Source organism: Chiloscyllium plagiosum, unplaced genomic scaffold (genome assembly GCF_037043375.1).
Source record: "Chiloscyllium plagiosum isolate Xiang-an unplaced genomic scaffold, Cpla_swu_hap1 HiC_scaffold_39, whole genome shotgun sequence".
NCBI classification, from domain to species: Eukaryota; Metazoa; Chordata; class Chondrichthyes; order Orectolobiformes; family Hemiscylliidae; genus Chiloscyllium; species Chiloscyllium plagiosum.
Genome location: NW_028270177.1, coordinates 31,160,023 through 31,173,838, shown reverse-complemented (window position 1 = coordinate 31,173,838; position 13,816 = coordinate 31,160,023). Strand labels below are relative to the sequence as shown.

The following is a 13,816-nucleotide window of genomic DNA, read 5'->3' as shown; positions in this document are numbered from 1 at the left end:
AGTTATTACCAGGAGGGCCTATTTCATTTGGACCAATAGGAGTGGCTGTGAGCTGCTGTGCTGTCACCTGACTGAATTCAGCTCCACAAGGTCTCATGGTGAAGGCCCCATGGATACAATCATCAAACGTAGCTCATTGATCCAGGAGGATGTCTGCGGGGTCCTGTCCCCCTCACCCGAGGAGACTGACAGTGAGACCCATGGGGAGATTGTCTGAGGATGAGGTTTGGGTAGAACAAAGGGATTGACCTTATACTACACCTCCCCCTGGAAGTGTTTGATGGAGGCAATATGGAAGAAGCTTTATTCTGTATCTAAACTTGTCATGTCCCTGTCAGGTGAGTATTTGATAGGGACAATGCAGGGAGAGCTCAGCCTTCAGTTCATTTTTAATTCCCAGAGTGGAGCCCCATTCATGTCCCTTTTATCTTTCAGGCATCTTGTGGGGGCTCATTCCTGATGAAGAGCTTGTATTTGAACAGTGGTACCTTGATGTTCAGGTGTACGGTTCTCTGAAAGTGGAGTCACAGGTAGACAGGGCAGTGAAGGAGGCTTTTGACACACTGGCCTTCATCAGTCAGGGCATTGAGTAGAGACGTTGGGAAGTTATGTTGCAGTTATACAGAATGGTGACGAGGCCTGCACTTGGAGTAGTGTGTTCAGTTTTGGTCACCTTGCTATAGGAAAGATGCTGTTAAACAGGATAGAGTGCAGAAGGAATTTACAAGGATGTTGCCAGGACTCCGGGTCTGAGTTGGAAGGAGAGGTTGCACAAGCTCGGACTTTTTTCTTCATAGCAAAGGAGATTGGGAAAGGGGGCTGAGAGATAAACAGGAGGTTAGGGGTGGGAGCAAGTTAGCTGGGATGGCGATAGGTAGATGCACGTGTGGGGTTTTGAGGGAACTGAAATTTCACATGGGGTGTCACGCTGGCACATTGGTTAGCACTGCTGCCTCACAGCACCAGGGACATGGGTTCGATTCCAGTCTCGGTGACTCTTTGTGTGGACGTTGCACATTCTCCCAGTGTCTGTGTGGGATTGCTCTGGGTTTTCTGGTCTCCTCCCATTGTTCAAAGATGTGCGGGTTCAGTGGGCTGGCAATGGGAATTTACCCATAGTGTTCTAGGATGTGTAGATTAGGTTCATCATTCACGGGAACGTAGAGTAATAGTGTCGGGGAATGGGTCTGGGTGGGTTACTGTTCAGAGGGTCAGTGTGGACTTTTTGGGGCCAAATGGCCAGTTTCCACACTGCAGGGATTCTATGATTCAACATAAAGGTGGAAACATCCATCGGACCTGATCAGGTGTCCCCGAGAACTCTGTGGGAAACTCCGGAAGTGATTTTTGAAGAAGTAACAAAGAGGATTGATGAGGGCAGAGCAGTGGACGTGATCCATATGAACTTCAGTAAGGCGTTCAACAAGGTTCCTCATGGGTGACTGGTTAGCAAGGTTAGATCTCATGGAATACAGGGATGTGGATACAGAACTGGCTCAAAGGTAGAAGAAACAGGGTAGTGGTGGAGGATTGCTTTTCAGAGTGGAGGCCTGTGACCAGTGGTGTGCCAGAGTGGGTGGCACGGTGGCACAGTGGTTAGCACTGCTGCCTCACAGCGCCAGAGACCTGGGTTCAATTCCCGCCTCAGGCGACTGACTGCGTGGAGTTTGCACATTCTCCCCGTGTCTGCGTGGGTTTCCTCCAGGTGCTCCGGTTTCCTCCCACAATCCAAAAAAATGTGCAGGTTAGGGGAACTGGCCATGCTAAATTCCCCGTAGTGTTAGGTGTAAGGGAATGGGTCTGGGTGGGTTGCGCTTCGGCGGGTCGGTGTGGACTTGTTGGGCCGAAGAGTTTTCCCAGCATTCTGTGGTTTGCTTCAGATTTCCAGCCTGTGCAGTATTTTGCTTTTAGTCCTGAGTGCAAGTTCCTTTCAGAGAGTTCAGCATGTGACAATGCCCTGGTTTTAAGAATTATATTTTGTCCCAGTTTTTTGAAGAGAGCCTTTAAGCCAAAAGGTGGAGAGCAGTCTCTTGAAAACCAGTGATAAAAAAACAGCCTGAGGCCTTGGGCTTTGAAGAAATTGAAACAATAGAAGCAGCCTGAATTGGTGTTTTCAAGCTCTCAGAACCAGAATTAGTAGTTTTAACTTGCAGCGGTTGCTGCTGGGGCCTTGAAATGGAAGCAATTTCCACCCATATCTCCACCCCAGTCACAGATAAAATCTGCCGGGCGGGTACTCTGTCTCTGGTGCAACTCCAAGAGAGACAATGTTTTTATAAGCTTGCCTTTTGTCAAGGGGGTGTTGTTGGAAACTGACTACAGTGGACCAGTGACAAAGTGGGGACTGCAGATCAGAGTCAAAGTGTGTGGTGTTGGAAAAGCAAAGCCAGTCAGGCAACATCCCAGGAGGAGGACAGTCAACATTTCAAGCAGAAGCTTGGCATCAGGAATATGGGAGGGGATTTCCAAAGGGTGAGAGATAAATGCGACAATGTAGGGCTGGGAGGAATGTCAGAATTGGTGCCCTCTAGTCCCTGATTCCCCAACCCTGGGAAAACAACTGAGTACATTCACCCCAACCCTGCCTCATGATCTTATACACTTCCATAAGAACCCCGCCATCCCCCAAGACCCTGAGTCCTGGCAGTATCCTTGTAAATTTCTTCTGCACCCTATCCTGTTTAATAGCATCCTTCCTGTAACAAAGTGACCAAAACTGAATACAATCCTCCACGTACAGCCTCAGCAACATAACTTCCCAACATCTGTACTCAGTGCCCTGACTGATGAAGGCTAGTGTGCCCATAGCCTTCTTCACTGCTCTGTCTACCTGTGACTCCACTTTCAGAGAACCATACAACTGAACTTTGAAGTCCCTCTGTTCCACTACACTCCTTAAGGCCCTACCATTCATCATGAAACTCCTACCTTGATGTGACTTTCCAAACTGTAACACCTCATACTGATCTACATTGAACTCCCTTTGCAAGTTCTTGGTGCAAGTGCTCAGTTGGGAGAAAGTGAGGACTGCAGATGCTGGAGATCAGAGCTGGAAAGTGTGGTGCTTTAAAAGCACAGCAGGTCAGGCAGCATCTGAGGAACAAGAGAGACATCGTTTGAAGCACAAGCTCTTCATCAGGAACGAGGGAGTGCCCCCAAGATGCCTCAGAGATAAATGGGACATGGATGGAGCTGGGAGGAGAGGAAATAAGGAAACTGGTGAAATCGACATGGTCCAATCACATGGGACCATGGTAACCTCCTTTGCTGTCCAATACACCTCCAAGTTTGGGGTCATCTGCAAACTTACTAACGATACCTCCATTGTTCACATCAAAATCATTTATACAAATGACAAAAAGCAGTGGACCCAGCACCGATCCTTATGGCACACCACTGGTCACTGGCCTCCACTCTGAAAAGCAATCCTCCACCACTACCCTGTGTCTTCTACTTTTGGCAGGCAGCATCTGAGGAACAAGAGAGACAATGTTTCAAATACAAGCCCTTCAGCAGGAACGAGGGAGTGGCCCCAATAGGCCTGAGAGATAAGTGGAACGTGGATGGGGCTGGAAGGAGAGGAAATAAGGAAACTGATGAAATCAATGTGGTCCAATCACATGGGATCATGGTAACCTACTTCACTGTCCACTACACGTCCAACTTTAATGTCATCTGCAAACTTACCAAAAACCCAATCAAGTTCATGAGACATGATTTCACATGCACAAAGCCATGTTGACTATCCCTAATCAGTCTTTGGCTTACCAAATACTTGTCAATCCTCTCCCTCAGGATTCTCTCCAACAACTTACCCACCACCTATATATCAGGCCCAACAGTCTATAGTTCCCCCTGGCTTTTCCTTACCACCTTTCTTAAACAGTAGCAACACATTAGCAAAACCCAAATCATCCAGCACCTCACCGGTGACTGTCAATGATACAAAATATTAGATTAGATTAGATTAGATTACTTACAGTGTGGAAACAGGCCCTTCGGCCCAACAAGTCCACACCGACCCGCCGAAGCGTAACCCACCCATACCCCTACATTTACCCCTTTTACCTAACACTACAGGCAATTTAGCATGGCCAATTCACCTGACTTGCACATCTTTGGACTGTGGGAGGAAACCGGAGCACCCGGAGGAAGCCCACGCAGACACGGGGAGAACGTGCAAACTCCACACAGTCAGTCGCCTGAGTCGGGAATTGAACCCGGGTCTCTGGCGCTGCGAGGCAGCAGTGCTAACCACTGAGCCACCGTGCCGCCCAATATCTCAGCAAGGGGCCCAGCAATCACTTCCGGAGCTTCCCACAGAGTTCTCGGGGACACCTGATCAGGTCCGATGGATGTTTCCACCTTTATGTTGAATCATAGAATTCCTGCAATGTGGAAACCGGCCATTTGGCCCCAAAAAGTTCACACTGACCCTCTGAACAGTAACCTACCCAGACCCATTCCCCTACACTATTACTCTACTTTCCCTTGAATGATGAACCTAACCTACACATCCTAGAACACTGTGGGTGAATTCCCATTGCCAGCCGACTGAACCTGCACATCTTTGAACAATGGGAGGAGACTGGAAAACCCAGAGTAATCCCACACAGACACGGGGAGAATGTGCAAAGTCCACACAAAGAGTCACCTGAGACTGGAATCGAACCCATGTCCCTGGCGCTGTGAGGCAGCAGTGCTAACCATTATGCCAACATGACACCCCATATGAAAGTTCAGTTCCCTCAAAACCCCACACGTGCATCTACCTATCGCCATCCCAGCTAACTTGCTCCCATCCCTAACCTCCTGTTTATCTCTCAGCCCCCTTTCCCAATCTCCTTTGCTATGAAGAAAAAGGTCCGAGCTTGTGCAACCTCTCCTTCCAACTCAGACCCGGAGTCCTGGCAACATCCTTGTAAATTCCTTCTGCACTCTATCCTGTTTAATAACATCTTTCCTATAGCAAGGTGACCAAAACTGAACACAATACTCCAAGTGCATCCTCAACAACATTCTGTACACCTGCAACATAACTTCCCAACGTCTCTACTCAGTGCCCTGACTGATGAAGGCCAGTGTGTCAAAAGCCTCCTTCACTGCCCTGTCTACCTGTGACTCCACTTTCAGAGAACCGTACACCTGAACATCAAGGTCCCACTGTTCAAATACAGGCTCTTCATCAGGAATGAGCCCCCCCCCCCCCTCAAGATGCCTGAAAGATAAAAGGGACATGAATGGGGCTGGGAGGAGGTGAATTAAGGAAGCTGGTGAAAATCGACATGGTCCAAACTCATGGGATCATGGTCGCCTCCTTCGCTGTCCACTTCACCTCCAAGTTTGGTGTCATCTGCAAACTTACTAACAATACCTTGTATGTCCACATCCAAATCATTTATACAAATGACAAAAAGCAGTGGACCCAGCACCAATCCTTATGGCACACACTGGTCACAGGCCTCCACTCTGAAAAGCAATCCTCCACCACTACCCTGTGTCTTCTACCTTCCAACCAGTTCTGTATCCAAATCCCTGTATACTATGAGATCTAACATTGCTAACTAGGCCCCGATGAGGACATTTTCAAATGCCTTACTGAAGTCCACACAGATCACATCCACTGCTCTGCCCTCATCAGTCCTCTTTGTTACTTCTTCAAAAGGCCCCACAAGGTACATGAGACATGATTTCACATGCACAAAGCTATGCTGACTATCCCTAATCAGTCTTTGTCTTACCAAATTCATGTAAATCCTCTCACTCAGGATTCTCTCCAACAACTTACCCACCACTGATGTCAGGCTGATCAGTCTATAGTACCCTGGCTTTTCTTTACCACCTTTCTTAAACAGTAGCAACATATTCGCCAAACCCCAGTCTTTCAGCACCTCACCTGTGACTGTTGATGATACAAAATATCTCAGCAAGGGGCCCAGCAATCACTTCCGGAGCTTCCCACAGAGTTCTCGGGGACACCTGATCAGCTCCAATGCATGTTTCTACCTTGATGTTGAATCATAGAATCCCTGCAGTGTGGAAACTGGCCATTTGGCCCCAAAAAGACACCACTGACCCTCTGAACAGTAACCCACCCAGACCCATTCCCCTACCCTATTACTCTACATTCCCTTGAATGATGAACCTAACCTCCACATCCTCGAACACTGTGGGTGAATTCCCATTGCCTGCCCACTGAACCTGCACATCTTTGAACAGTGGGAGGAGACCGGAAAACCCAGCGTAATCCCACACAGACACGGGGAGAATGTGCAAAGTCCACGCAAAGAGTCACCTGAGACTGGAATCGAACCCATGTCCCTGGCGCTGTGAGGCAGCAGTGCTAACCACTGTGCCAACGTGACACCCCATCTTCCCATTCAAACTGAAATTTCAGTTCCCTCAAAACCCCACACATGCATCTACCTATCGCCATCCCAACTAACTTGCCCCCACCCCTAACCTCCTGTTTATCTCTCAGCCCCCTTTCCCAATCCACAATCCTGATGAACAGTTCATACTGGAAAAGTGGCCTCTCATGCTCCTCGGATGCTGCATGACCTGTTGTGCTTTTCCAGTGCCACACGTTTCGACTCTGGTCTCCAGCATCCGAACTCCTCACTTTCTTCCACAACACCATCCTCATGAAACTCCGCCAGAGCAAGGTCAGCGTGGGACTCGATACATGAGCTTCCTCTGCTCATTGTCACTAACATAAAGCTTGTCTCTACACCTTTAAACTAAATATACAGCTACACTGTCTACATCAAACACTTTCAATACAGGGACATTCCTGAGTTAGAAACAGAGTAAAAGATTCTACTCTCTGCAACTGAAACTAAAGCTTCCCCTATTCTTGAAAACTGGAAGGACAGCTGTCCCCATCAAAGGCTCCCAGGACACAGACAGCACACAGTGAAATACAGAGTAAAACTACCTCTACTCTGGGAATTAAAAATAAACTGAAGGTCAAGCTCTCCCTGCATTGTCCCGATCAAACACTCCCCAGACAGGGACATGACATGTTTAGATACAGAATAAAGCTTCTTCCATATTGTGTCCATCAAACACTTCCCGGAGGAGTTGTAGTATAAGGTCAATCCCTTTGTTCTACCCAAACCCCATCCTCAGATATTCTCCCCATGGGTCTCACTGCCAGTCTCCTCAGGTGAGGGTGGGCAGGACCCAGCAGACACCCTCCTGGATCAATGAGCTACGTTTGATGATTGTATCCACGGGGCCTTCACCATGAGACCTTGTGGAGCTGAATTCAGTCAGGTGACAGCACAGCAGCTCACAGCCACTCCTATTGGTCCAAATGAAATAGGCCCACCTGGTAATAACTCAATGAGTTCAGTCATTGGTGAAAATTGTAAAGATTGGGGCTGGTTGATTGGTTCAATGTTGCTGCTTCTGGTCACATTGGTGTCAGGTGAGTGCAGGTTGTGTGTATAAAAGGAGCTGGTTGGGAGTGTGTGGGGATGGTTGAGTGGTTTAGGATCATGGGTGATTTTGTAGTGAGGGGTTTGTTCACTTTGTTGGTGTTCGTTGGAGCTGTTTTTTGCTCTGAGACATGGCAACAGTTTTTGAGCCAGAGGTTTCCATGGACAATAGTGAGAGCCAGCCCTGTTCCTGAGAGAGTGCTTCCTCATGGGGGTCCCATTGGTTCTAGTTTCCGAATGTCTGAGGTTGGGAGTGTGTCCCCACTGCAGACTGTGATGGTGCAGTGTGGAGAGCACAACCTGCTGGTCAGGGCCCAGCTGGATTTATTTGGAACCAGGCACCTGATTAAAGCTGCTGACCTGATCCTGGGGACAGTAGGTTGTCGTCCAACCAGGGTCTACCCTGAGAACCAGACTGTCCTCTTTGACTATGGGCTGCATGAGTGTGGCAGCAGATTGCAGGTAATGGGGGGGGGGGTTGTTTAAGCTTGCTGGAAGTTTGGGCTGTCAAGGGTTCCTGGCTGAGATTATTGAGAAGGACCATTTTCCTGCTTTCTCAAATACTCAGACTAGATTCCTATCCTGGATTGGCCCTGCCTTAACTCTTCTCCTTCTCTAGTCTTCTGTCATTTTCACTGGTTTGGAAGCTTCTGGTTATATACATTGAAAACATACATTGTAACAGAACAGTCTGAATTGGGTATGATGTGGTGATTTGTGGATGTTTGGATACTGTGACCTTTCTCCTGAATTGATTTAGTGACTTTCCATAGTCCATCATTGTGTTGTGTAGTTTCTCTATAGAGATGTTATAGGAATGTAAATAACATAGCAGTATAGATTCGCGTGGTGCTGCAAAAGCACAGCAGGTCAGTCAGCATCCGAGGAGCAGGGACATTGACACTTTGGGCAGAAGCCCTTCCTCAGGATAGCAGCATGATGTGTTTAGTTTGAGGGAAAGTATCTTCCATTTCATCAGGTAAATGGACTTGACCTCCTTCCCACGGGGGGGGGGGGGGGGGGTGCTATTTATGAATAAACTGACTGCTCTGTACTTGCGGGGTTCCACACTTGGCCTGTCGGTAAAACTGTTTTGATTTCATTCTGGTGACCTATTGTTTTCTCTACTTTTCTCAGCTCTTGGACACAGCTTTTATTGCCTCAGTTTACTGCTAACCTCCAGGTATTGCATCAGTAATCTCTCCTCAAACCCAGAGGTTTCCTGATTTAATTAGTAATTAAATGGCCAAAAGATCCTGGCAACCTCCTTCTGTGATAACAATCACCACATCCCTGTTCCCTGAATATTTATTGCAAATACTGTCTGGGAGCCCAACACCCATCCTCCTTTAAACCAACTTTTGCATCAGGAATTCAAATCTGATCTTTGGTATGATGTCAATCTCGTTAAGCTGATCCTAAATGACTAATCCTTGATTTGTGACACATTGCTCTTGAACAGTGGTTTCTCCAGCTCTGGGAATGTAGGGGTGGGGTCGGTGGTTGTTGGTAGGCTCAGGAGGCTGCTTCTATCACACACCCTGAAAGACTTGTCCCAATGGGATGGTATCATGGTGAACCCTGTGTAGAACCTTCTCATTTCACATTAGCCCCTCATTCGTTAACCTGGTGTCTTTAAGATGACTGGAGATTTCCTGATCTACACCACCCACCTGACCCACAGCCCAAACTATCCTGGATCTGTCATTGTGAGAACCAACGGTGCTGTTGTTCCCATTGAATGTCGTTATTTGAGGTGAGAATCTTTACTCGATTGCCAGTATGATCCCCTGCTGTTGTTGTCTGACACTGTCCTAAAATGGCTGCCCTGTCTCCTTCCCCCAGGAAGGGCAATGTGAGCAGCAATCCCATCAAGCCCACCTGGATCCCATTCAGCACCACCAGGTCTGGAGAAGGGCATCTGTCATTCTCCCTGCGTCTAATGAATGGTATGTGATGAGTGGCTGGGGAGGGATCTCCTGGTGTCTCTCTCTGGGAGTTGTACCCATTGGCTCCAACCCTTGTCTTGCTGTACTTCAGGTGACTGGCTGACAGAGCGCACTTCCACTGTCTACTCCCTGGGAGACCTCATTCACATTGAGGCATCTGTTTCAATGGCCAACCATGTGCCCCTGAAGCTGTACATTGATCGCTGTGTAGCTACACTGAGCCCAGACAAGGACTCCACCCCGAGATACAGCATCATTGACTACAATGGGTAAGGAGCTCTCTGCTTTCTCCAGCTGCTCCCATCTCAATGGCTTCACTCCATTCACTTCATGGCCCTTTGTCCATCTGCAGTTGCCTCCTGGACAGCAAAGCTGAGGACTCCTTTTCAACCTTTGTGTTGCCGAGAGACGGGTGGGAGCTGGACAAACTCCGGTTTGACCTGGATGCCTTCCGTTTCTATGGTGATGAGCGATCTTTGGTAAGAGGAAGCTGCTGATGTGCTTCTCCACAATGGGGAGGGAGTCACTAAACACTGACTTGTTCTGTGTCCCTCAGATGTTCATCACCTGTTACCTGAGAGTTGCTGCAGTGGATCAGGGAGATTCCAGGAACAAAGCTTGTACTTTCCAGAAGCTGCAGAATATGTAAGTTCCCTCTCCCTGTCCCTGAGGGATGTTGTTGTTGGGAGAGGTGATGCACCATGTGGTTGATGGGCTGTTTCTCTTGTTTAGCTGGACCCCATTGGAGGAGTCAGACAGTGACATTTGTGCCTGTTGCCATGTGGGGAACTGTGGGAGCACAAGAGAGATCCTGATCCCTTTCAGGGGAAGGAGAGACCTTGGTGCTGGACCTGGTAGGACATGACCCTCTAGATGTTGGGGATCTCCCCTCATCCCCCCCCTCCCCTTCCTTGACTGGGATGTTTGATGTTGCAGAGAGTGAAGCTGGATTGAAGTGGGAGGGGGAGGCCTCACTTGGCCCCCTGATCATTCTGGATACTGAGCTGACCAACCTGCCAACTCAGCCCCTGACTGAGGGTGACGGAAGGATGCAGGAGAGGTCTCCAAGCGGTGAGTTGGCTGCCTGCTAGTTTCCCTTTCTGTCCCTGTTTTCCCTCAGTAACCAGTGGTTTCTCCTTGTTTTGTAGGTGTGGAGTCAGAGCTGGGTGTGATGGTGGTCCTGATTGTGACAGCTGTCTGTCTGATCTCTGCTTCATTGCTGGCCTTGTTCCTGTACAGGAGACACAAGCAAACACCCATCAACTGGTGATTGGAATAATCAATAAAGCAGTGATTCATGTCCTCTGTCTGGAGTTGGTTTAGTTTCTGCATCCTTCCTTCATTTAAACTATTCCTGGGTACAATCTCTAGGTTTAGCCTCTCCAATCCATGAACTGAGTTTCCTGAATGATTGATTGGGTTCTGGCAGATATTTGCTGCTTCCAGTGAGCAGTTTAGGCAACCTTGGATGTATCTGATGTTTCACTAACACCATCCCTCCTAACTCTTGTATTCCCAGTTACTTTCAACCTGGTCCAAGCCCTTCCCCTTGGATACCCCTCCCACATTCCTGATGCCAAGCTTATGCTTGAAATGTTGACTCTCCTGTTCCTCAGATACTGCCTGAGCAGTTATGCTCTTCCAGCACAATATTTTGACTGACCTCCACACCTGCAGTCCTCCCTCTCTTCCTGGTCCAATATAGTCTGTTCCAATTTACCCCCACCCCCCTCCCCAAACACTGTCTCCTGCAACTCCACAGCAGGAAGAGTATCTTTGCTCCCCCCTGCCCCACCCTGGATTTTGTGACTGAGGGGGGTGGAGAAAATAGTTGCCACGTCAAGGCCTAAGCAGCAACTGCTGAAAGGTGTTTACTGGTTTTCCACAGGTAGCTCCCTGCCTTTGCCTCCAAGACTCTCTCCAACCAACCAGGACAAAATATAATTCTTAAAACCATAGCATTGGTACAGGCTGAAGACTCTGGAAGGAACCTACACTCCAGGACTAAAAGCAAAATACTGCACAGGCTGGTAATCTGAAACCACAGAATGCTGGGAAAACTCAGGTCATCTGGCTGCATCAGTAGACGGACACTGCTAACCTTTCAAGAGTCACATCCATCATAAACATGAACTATCTTTCCACAGACTCGACTGAGATTTTTCCTACACTCTCTTGGGCAGCATAGTGCCACAGTGGTTAGCACTGCTCCTTCACAGCAGCAGGGCCCTGGGTTTGATCCTTGGGCAATTATCGACGTGGAGTTCTCCCTGTGTCTGTGTGGGTTTCCTCCCACAGTCCAAAGATGTGCAGGTTAGATAAGCTGGCTCAGCTAAATTGACCATAGTTTTTCATAATGTAAAGGTTAGGTGGAGCGTCAGTAGTCAATGTCGAATAAAGGTCTGGGTGGCTTACCTTTCAGAGGGTCAGTGTGGACTTGTTGGGTTGAATGGACTGTTTCCACACTGAAGGGTTTCTATATTAATTAAATTTAGGATTATTTGACACTAATGGCTATCGCTGAGCCATCTGTCTGAGGATTAGGCTTCTGTCCTCAGGTGGGTGCAATATCTACTCTCGGTAATCGTAACTGTGAAGCTAATCTTTTATAAAAGCCCATCTCGTTCACAATTCCCATCAGAGAAGGAAATCTACCATCTTGACTTGATGTAGTAAACTGCTGAGCAAACCAACCAAATTAAGGACAGGCAACAAATCCCAGCCAAGACAGAGAAGCCACAGGATGTTAATAGTGAGGGATTGAGCAATGGGAATGTCATGGAGACTGTCATGGTGTGACAGTGAGATTTTCCCTTGTTGGAGACAGTCATTGCCTGACAGTTGTGTGTTCTGAATGTGAATGTTGTTCGGGTCTTGTTGCATTTGAACAGGGACTGTTTCAGTATCTATGACGTTGTCAATGGGGCTGAACATTGGGCAATCATGAGCAAACATCCCTACTTCTGACATTCTGATGGAGGGAAGGTCTTTGATGGAGCAGTTGACATGGTTGTGTCTAAGAGAGTACCTTGAACTCTGGCAGAGATGTTCTAGGAATGTGGTGATTGAACATTGATAACTAGAACCATCTTTCTTTGTGCTGGTCATGACTCCAAACAGCAAAGAGGTTTTTCTAATCCCAATGAGTCCAATTTTCTGAGGACTCCTTGGTAAATTGTTCAATTAAATTCTGCCTTAGTCTTAAAACAGTCACCCTCACTTCCCCTCTTAATTTCAGCTCTTTTACTCATTTGGACCAAGCTGTACTGAGATCAGGAGCTGGGTAGCCCTGGTGAAACACAGACTGAGCATCAGTGACCAGGTTAGTGTGGAGGGCATTTGCCTTGATAACACTGTTGACAAAAGCTTACATCCCTCCACTTGTGATTGAGAGTAGATTGGTGGGGGAGGAATTGGTAAGGTTGGATTTATCCCACTTTTTGTCAACAGGACACGACTGGTTAATTATCTCCATTTCCAGATAGATGCTGCAGTTGTAGCTGTACTGGAACAGAATGGATAGGGACATGGCACGTTCAGGATCACAGCTCTTTCACCTTATTCCCACAATGTTAGTCAGGGTGCATTGGCTTCACAGTATCCAATATCTGCAGCTGTTTCTCTGTCACGTAGAGTCAATACTACTGACTGAAGACAGGTATCGGTGATGCTGGGGACTACAATGGATTGGCCCTTTGGAGATTACTGGCTGCAGGTCGTTGCAAAAGCTTCAGCCTTATCCTTTGTGCTGGGTTCCCCCATCATTGAGGGTGGGGAAATTGTGGAACCTCCTCCCCTTGGCAAATTGGTCCTTGCCTATGAAAATGTCCATCCCCACTAACCCCATTTCCCTGTACATACCCAACAGCCTTCTAATCCTTTCCTATCCATGAATTTGTCCAAATGCACTTTGAACGTTGTTTATGTACCTGCCTCAACCACCTCTGCTGGCTTCATATTCCATATGCGGACCTCCCTGTGTGTGAAATCATTGTCCCTCAATTCCCTTTCATTCTCTCCCCTCTAACCTTAAACTGGTGCCCTCTAGTCCTTGACTCCTCCACCCTGGGAAAAAGACTGAGCACGTTCATCCCATCCATACCTTTCTTGACATTGTACACTTTCTTACGATTTCAAAAGACCCTCTTGGGAGTCATCTACAGGCCCCCAAACAGTAGTCTGGATGTCGGATGTAAGTTGAATCACTAGCTGAAATTGGCCTGTCTCAAAGATGTCACTGCAGTTGTTATGGGGGATTTTAACATGCAGGTAGACTGGGAGAATCAGGATGGTATTGGACCTCCAGAAAGAGACTTTTTAGAGTGCCTCAGAGATGGATTCTTAGAGCAGCTGGTGCTGGAGCCGACCAGGGAGAAGGCAATTCTGGATTTGGTATTGTGTAACGAACCAGAATTGGTCAGTGAC

General features: G+C 47.8%; 1 protein-coding gene across 1 annotated transcript; it reads left to right on the top strand.

Annotated features, from left to right (window-relative positions):
* The first annotated feature begins 7,679 nt into the window (after positions 1-7,679).
* Positions 7,680-9,888, top strand: LOC122546161 (zona pellucida sperm-binding protein 3-like). The gene is made up of 5 exons (XM_087981205.1): positions 7,680-7,904; positions 9,083-9,198; positions 9,288-9,391; positions 9,483-9,660; positions 9,744-9,888. The coding sequence occupies exons 1-5, from the start codon at positions 7,680-7,682 to the stop codon at positions 9,886-9,888; spliced, it is 768 nt and encodes a 255-aa protein (XP_087837331.1).
* Positions 9,889-13,816: the final 3,928 nt, after the last annotated feature.

Coding starts and splice junctions, on each gene's coding strand:
- LOC122546161 (XM_087981205.1), top strand. CDS start 7,680: ATGTCTGAGGTTGGGAGTGTGTCCCCACTGCAGACTGTGATGGTGCAG. Junction 9,199..9,287: donor ATTGAATGTCGTTATTTGAG/GTGAGAATCTTT, acceptor TCCTTCCCCCAG/GAAGGGCAATGTGAGCAGCA. Junction 9,661..9,743: donor AGCATCATTGACTACAATGG/GTAAGGAGCTCT, acceptor GTCCATCTGCAG/TTGCCTCCTGGACAGCAAAG.